The sequence below is a fragment of the Zophobas morio genome, unplaced genomic scaffold (genome assembly GCF_036711695.1).
Source record: "Zophobas morio isolate AGI-343-1 ecotype UQ-CSIRO unplaced genomic scaffold, CSIRO_AGI_Zmor_V1 ptg000011l, whole genome shotgun sequence".
In the NCBI taxonomy this organism is placed as follows: Eukaryota; Metazoa; Arthropoda; class Insecta; order Coleoptera; family Tenebrionidae; genus Zophobas; species Zophobas morio.
In genome coordinates this window covers 18,239,288-18,247,110 of record NW_026972116.1, presented here as the reverse complement: position 1 = coordinate 18,247,110, position 7,823 = coordinate 18,239,288, and the positions used below count along the sequence as shown (strand labels likewise).

The window sequence follows — 7,823 nt, the reverse complement described above, 5'->3', positions numbered from 1 at the left end:
TAACTACAAACAATTGCTACTTTCATATGACAAAAATGTAAAATGCAGTGTCGCCGCCACTGGTAACTACAGTCCTACGCATATAACTACACAGTAATAATTTTTTACTGTTACTTAAAATTGATAGTTTTATTATAAAATTGTACATAAACTACTTAAAAAGCGTACTTACCTTTGGAGTCTTTGATTTGGTTTTCAACCCAAACGAAACAGTACCACCTTTCTCGTAGTTTTGATTCTGAATGGTCCATGGTAGAGCCAATAACGGGTTTAGGAACGAAGTCTCTAGATAAGAGTCCATTTCTGCTTAGCACTAATTATTTTGTTTATTAGTCCCAGACACTACAAAACTTTTCTTTATACTTCCGCCAGACCTACCCGGTGCGAAATACAGACAAAACTCCACTCATCTCCAGATTTCTTCCAACATTGTTGCCTAGTTGTCTCGAAGGGTAGGGTAGGGGTAAGAAAATGTCGTTTTATATTTGAAATTTAAACGTGATAGTGATAGTGATTTTAAAACATAACATAAGGTTAAGACTTCAGTATATGTAAATTAATTTATTTTTTGAACCATGAAAAATTACATACAATTGAATATCACTGAGTAACTTTTAACGTATCTTCGGATTTCTTAACGGTTGTTAAGTCCTCGGGTTTTTCTACGAACGAAGTAATCACGAGGGACTCGTTTGAAGCGCCTTGATGCAAGCTGACTCCGAAAGTCGAATCTAAAAAATGTCTGCATGAGTTGTGTTTGAAATGAAAAAAAAAAAAAATAAAACTTATGAGTAATAATAAACGTGGCGACCAACTAGAGCAGAAAATTAAAAAATCACCCGTTTCCAAACAAGGACAGTTCTGAGCAAATAATAGAATTTTAATTTTGGTTGCAGATGTGACCATCAAATATGGTAATTAAAAACGATTAAGGCTAACTAATTTTTGTTTATATTATATATTTCAATTTTTCAGCATATTTTAGCAAAGACTACATATCTGAAACTAATTTTCATATGTTCGGCCTATTATTTACATAAACATAGTTTCTTTTGACAAAAAGACGGAAGTCCTCAGAAAAATATATTTACATGTTGAAGGATTAGGTAAACTGTGTCCATTTTATTTACAAACTGTTAGTTTTTCAAGTTTTCTGCTTCGAACCAAAAGTTTCAACGTGATGTGGAGTTCACGTGAAAAATATTATTATCGTAATATAAATATTGGACTGAAGTTCGTTTAACCACACTAAACAAACGAAATATTGAACAAAAATGTTTGTAAAGTAATTGTGATAAACATCAAGGCGGATTCATAAACCACAAGTCCTGAAGTAAATTGAGTTTACGCCATTTCGTTTAAATTTTATAAAATAACGTGCTTCTTCACTTGTGGTTTATGAAACTGTGTTGAGTTTTTTCCCTAGGCATTCAGTTTCGAGAAAAAAAATTGTATAATATTTAACAATTTAACTTTGAAATTATAAAATCGATCGCTTTGAAATCTTACAAATGTTTTAAGGTTATCGGAAGCATGGGACACCGTTAACCAGAATTTATCCGTAAGATAGGCAGTCCTGCACTTTCGAATCCGTGTTGAATTTGTTTGTTCTAGAAATCGAGATTTTTGGAAAAACGTCAAAATTGTATCATAATTTTTCGATATTTCAATTTTAGGATTGTTGAGTTTTTTATTCAATTTCTCCATTTTTCAATTTTTCATTTTCTCGTTTTTCAATTTTTCGATTTTCCAAATTTTCGATTTCTCGATTTTGCAATATATCAGTTTTACGATTTTTTTTTGATTCATTAATTTTTCAATTCTTCAATTTGTCCAATCTTTAATTTTTCGATTTTTAAATTTTACTGTTTTTCAAATTTTCAATTTTTGACGATTCTAAGATTTCGATTTGTTAATTTTTCGAATTTTCGATTAATCGATTTTTCGATTAATCGATTTTTCGATTTTTGACTTCTAGATTTTTTGATTGTCTGATATCACGATTTCTCGACTTTCCAATAGTTCAGTTTCGCGATTTTTCGATTTTTCAGTTATTCAGTTTTTCGATTTTTCAGGTTTTTGATTTTTCAATTTTTTGATTTTTTAAATTTTGCGATTTTTGGGTTTGTCGTTTTTTCCATTTCTCGATTAATCGATTTTTCGACTTTTCCATTTTTCGATTTTTTGAGTTCCCCTTTCACAAGTTCTCAACTTTTCCATGTTTCGATTTCTCGATTTTTCAAATTTTCGATTCTCAATTTGTCGATGTATTTTCAGTTTTGGGATATTCCAATTTTTCCATTTTTTGATTTATCGATGTATAAACGACATTATTTTCGGTTTTGGTATTTTTCAATATTTGAATTGTTCAATTTTTTGACTTTCAAATTTTTTGATTTTCTCATATCTCGATTTCTCGACTATCCAATGTTTCAGTTTCTCGATTTTTTGATTTTTCAGTAATTCAATTCTTCAATTTTTCGGTTTTTCGATTTTCTATTTTTCGATTAATTGAATTTTCGACTTTTCGATTCTTCGATTTTTAGACTTTTCCATTTTTTGATTTTTTGGTTTTCCCTTTCACGATTTCTGGACTTGTTAGTTTTTCGATCCCTCGATTTTTGGATTTTTCAGTTTTTTAAATTCTTCTATTTTTCGATTTCCCGATTTTTCAATGTTTTGATTCCTCAATTTTTTTATCTTTTTTCAGTTTTGGGATTTTTTAATCTTTTGATTTATCGATTTATACATTTTTTGATATTTCAATTTTGGTATTTCTTGAATTCTCGACTTTTCGATTTTTCAATTTCTCAATTCTTCAATTTTTCAATAATTTGGGATTTTTCAATTCTTCAATTTCTTTTTTTTTTAATTTGCAATTTCTCATTTTTTTCTGTTTTCCGCCGTCTTGACTTTATGGTATTTCAGTTTTGCGATTTTTTCTTTTGATACTTCAATTTACGATTTTCAAATTTTTCCTTTTTTGGCGTTTCTAAGTTTTCAATTTGTCGATTTCTGGATTAGCGATTTATTGATTTTTCGGCTTTCGAATTCTCGGTTTTTAGACTTTTCGATTATTAAGATATTTGTTATAGTTTTTAGGGTTTTGATTTTTTTTTGATTTTTAAAACTTTCGATTTTTCGATATTTCAACTTGTCGATATTTCGACTTTCCGTTTTCTCGACTTTTCAAATCCTCAATTTTTCGATGTTTCAGTTTTGGGATTTTTACATTTTTCGATTTCAGTTTATCAATTTTTTAATATTTCAGTTTTGGGATTTTTCAATTTTTCCATTTTTTGATTTATCGATTTCTAAATTTTTTGATGTTTCAACTTTGGTATTTTTCAATATTTCGATTCTTTAATTTTTCGAGTTATCAATTTTGATGTCCCTATTTTTTGAATTCTCGACTTTTCCATATTTCGATTTTTCGATTGCTCAGTTTCTCAATTCTTCAATTTTTCGATATTTTGGGATCTCAATTCTTCAATTTCATTTTCTTACATTTGCAAATTCTCATTTTTTTTCGCTTTCTCGACTTTGCGATATTTCAGTTTTACGATTTTTTTGATTCTTCAAATTTTCGATTTTTAAATTTTTCCATTTTTCAAATTTTCAATTTTTGGCGTTTCTAACTTTTCAATTTATCGATTTCTAGATTAATAGATTTTTCAATTTATTGGCTATTTGGTTTCTCGATTTTTCTACTTGCTGTTCTTCAATTTCTCGACTTTTTAGGTTTTTGATTTTTAAATTTTCGATTTTTCGATATTTCAACTTATCGACATCTCGACTTTCCGTTTTCTCGATTTTTCAATTTCTCAATTTTTCGATGTTTCTGTTTTGCGATTTTTCATTTTCCGATTTCTCACTTTATCAATTTTTTGATATTTCATATTTTTGGAATTTTTCAATATTTCGATGCTTGAATTTTCGATTTTTCGGTTTCTTGATTCTTTAGTTTTTCGATATTTTAATTTTTAGGTTTTTTAAATTTTAGACTTTTCGAGTTCTTAATTTTTTTGTTCTTTGATTTCTCAATTTTTCGAATTTTTAAATTTTCGATTTTCGATTTTTCGATTTCTCGATTTTTCAACTTTTCGATTTCTCAATTTTTCGATCCTTTTTCAGTTTTGACATTTTTGAATTTTTTTCATTTTTTGATTTATCGATTTATAAATTTTTGATATTTCAATTTTGGTATTTTTATTTTTCAATATTTCAATTCTTCAATTTTTCGGCTTTTCCATTTTTTAATTTTCCTATTTCTTGAATTCTCGCCTTTTCGATACATATATCGATTTTGCGATATATCAGTTTTACGATTTTTTTTGATTCTTTAATTTTTCACTCTTCAATTTTTCCATTTTTCCAATTTTCAATTTTTGGCGTCTTTAAGTTTTCAATTTGTCGATTTTTTCTATTTCTCGATTTCTCGATTTATCGATTGATCGATGTTTCGTTTTTTTTAGCTTTTCGATTTCTCGATTTTTCGACTGTTTGATCCATTAACTTTTTGATTTTCCTATTTCTGGATGTCGTGATTTTTTGATGATTCGATTTCTCTATTTTTGAAATTTTCAGTTATTCAATTCTTCAATTTCTCGACTTTTTAGGTTTTTGATTTTTAAATTTTCGATTTTTCGATATTTCAATTTATGGACATTTCGACTTTTCGTTTTCTCGATTTTTCAATTTCTCAATTTTTCGATGTTTCTGTTTTGCGATTTTTCATTTTGCGATTTCTCACTTTATCAATTTTTTGATATTTCATATTTTTGGAATTTTTCAATATTTCGATGCTTGAATTTTCGATTTTTCGGTTTTTTGATTCTTTAGTTTTTCGATATTTTAATTTTTGGGTTTTTTAAATTTTAGATTTTTCGAGTTCTTAATTTTTTTGTTCTTCGATTTCTCAATTTTTCGAATTTTTAAATTTTCGACTTTCGATTTTTCGGTTTCTCGATTTTTCAACTTTTCGATTTCTCAATTTTTCGATCTTTTTTCAGTTTTGAGATTTTTCATTTTTTTTCATTTTTTGATTTATGGATTTATAAATTTTTTGATATTTCAATTTTGGTATTTTTATTTTTCAATATTTCGATTCTTCAATTTTTCGGTTTTTCGATTTTTTAATTTTCCTATTTCTTGAATTCTCGCCTTTTCGATACATATTTCGATTTTGCGATATATCAGTTTTACGATTTTTTTTGATTCTTTAATTTTTCAACTCTTCAATTTTTCCATTTTTCAAATTTTCAATTTTTGGCGTCTCTAAGTTTTCAATTTGTCGATTTTTTCTATTTCTCGATTTCTCGATTTCTCGATTGATCGATGTTTCGTTTTTTTGGCTTTTCGATTTCTCGATTTTTCGACTGTTTGATCCTTTAACTTTTTGATTTTCCTATTTCTGGATTTCTTGACTTTTCGATGATTCGATTTCTCTATTTTCAAATTTTCAGATATTCAATTCTTCAATTTTTCGATTTTTTACTTTTTGATTTTTTTTTTGATTTTTAAAAAATTTGATTTTCATATTTCAAGTGTTCGATTTTTCGACCTTTCAATTTTTCGATTTTTCAATTTTTAGGTTTTTCCATTTTTTCGTGTTTAAACTTTTTCAGTTTTTCCGTGCTTCAATTTTGGCATTTTTCTATTTTTCGATTTTTCTATTTTTCTATCTTTCGATCTCACATCTAATGGATTTTTCGACTTTTCTTTTCTTTGATTTTTCGACTACGTTTTCTGGATTTGTCAATTTCCCAATTTTTCGATGTTTCAGCTGTGGGATTTTTACACTTTTCGATTTTTCGATTTTCAGTTTTTTGATTTTTCGATTTTTCGGTTTATCGTTTTATCAGTTTTTCGATTCTTCAATTTTTCGATTACTCGATTTTTAATTTCTTCGATTTTTCTACTTTTTAATTTTTCTAATTTTGAAATTTTCGGCTTTCGATTTTTCGATTCACCAGTTGTTCGATATTTTAATTTTTAGATATTTTAGATTTTAGATTTTTCGAAAAGCATCTTGCCCCGTTGCCGCGTCTCCTTAAAATTTGCGCCACTGATTTTTACTTTATTGATGTTAACAGAAAACAAAAGTCGCAAACAATTTTTTTTATTTTTCAATGAATCGGGATAAGGAGGGCACTTCAGAGGCGAGGGAAGTTCTGTCGAAATAGCTTTCGAGCATTTTTTTTTAATCTTTAATGTAATCTAAAATGTTTGGAGCTTAGTAACCAATCCTTGATTATTGTAATTTTAAGCAAATTTATATAACCAAATTTTAACACGACTAACCTCAAACTGCAAATTTCAAAATTAAAGAAAAAAATTATAATTATCGTTCAGTAAAAAATGCATAACCACGGAATTAGTATAAACGTAAATTTTTCTGTGGCTATTTCTGTCTTTGGCAATATTTTTTCGCATATCACCATTACGCATACGTCATAAATAACAATTAAATTAACTCTGGTTTAGTATACCTTCACGTTTCTTCTCTGCATTGCTGACACTCGACGACGCTTTATTCACAAAATTCGTTTGTTTAGGAAATTCGCTTTTGTTATTTGCCCTCATTCCTACAGTGTCATTCCCGGCATAACTCCTACTTCCGCGTTGACTCTTCTGAAGTATATTCTTCTTATAACACAACAGCTTACACCTCTTCGCATACAACATCTTATCCACAGCGCAAAAGAAATCGTTTTTGCATAACACTAAAACCGTGTGCAGTGTGGCAGGGTGGGTGTCAGGAAAAAGTTGCATTAACCGAAGAAAATAGAAGAATTGGCTAGACGACTGCTGAATCGAGGGCAACGGTTTATCCTGCGATCGCGGCATTCCAAGAGGCATCTGTCTGTTGATCTGAAAATAATGGATGCAGTTGGAAGTTAATTTTAAAACAAGTAGTTTCACCCAAGGATTATTTAAAAAACGATTCGCTAACGACGGATCACTCGGGTTTGAAGATCTATTTTTACTCCAGAGCGATGAGTGATAAGGCTGGGAGGTAATCCAAGGGCACAATATTGGTTGCATCCGAAATATTTTCTGGGTTTTTTGATCTTGCATCACAACGCGGCTTTAAAACGTACGGGTCAGCGCGAGGGGGCGGCTTGGGGGCCGAGGGGCAACAATTTTTATGGGTAAACAATATTTTGTTTTTTCTCTGTTGTTAGTTATTGTTGATTTTTAAATATTTTGACGTTTATTTTACAAAGAAACTGTGATTATTAGATGTTTCAAATGTAAAAATGAGCTAATTGAGGTAGCCATAGATACGGGTTGGGAATTGGTCGAGTGGGTGCCAGGAGATATTTAAAGTAATTTTTGGGAAAGTTTCACGGTTATTGTCATTTCTGAGAAATACTCCTGTTAGCATTTTTTTCAGGTGGAGATTTGTCAATGGGATTTCCACTAACTTCTGCTATTTAAAATGCGTCCAAACACCGAAATCCAGTGTACACATTTACTTAGTTTTCAACTTTAAATAGAGTGTTAAGGGTAGAATTCTGCTTCAGAGGCGAGAAAAGTTCCGTTTGACTAATTGTCGCCTTTTTTTAGTCGTCTCTTTTTTTTGACACTTTTTAGTGTTTTTCAGCTACTTTTTTGTTAACCTTCTCTGCCGTCTCTTTCTTTTGTAGCTTTTTTCTTTTTTTTTCAATGTTACTTAAGTCGCTTTTTTGCCTTTTTGTCGTCTCTTTTTTCACCCAGCGTTTTTTTTGTGTTTTTTTTTTAAATTTATACAATTCTTTTTTCGCTTTTTATTGCAATTTTTTGTCCTCCTTTTATGTCATTTTTTTGTTCTATTCTCT

The 7,823-nt window shown here is 29.1% G+C and overlaps 1 protein-coding gene across 1 annotated transcript; it reads right to left on the bottom strand.

The window, feature by feature from the left end:
- Window positions 1-600: 600 nt before the first annotated feature.
- Window positions 601-7,205, bottom strand: LOC135127355 (uncharacterized). Its single transcript, XM_064053801.1, has 3 exons — window positions 6,925-7,205; window positions 6,492-6,873; window positions 601-731 (listed from the first exon to the last, which is right to left on the bottom strand). Exons 1-3 carry the CDS (start codon window positions 7,078-7,080, stop codon window positions 601-603), a joined length of 669 nt encoding a protein of 222 aa, XP_063909871.1. The 5' UTR covers window positions 7,081-7,205.
- Window positions 7,206-7,823: the final 618 nt, after the last annotated feature.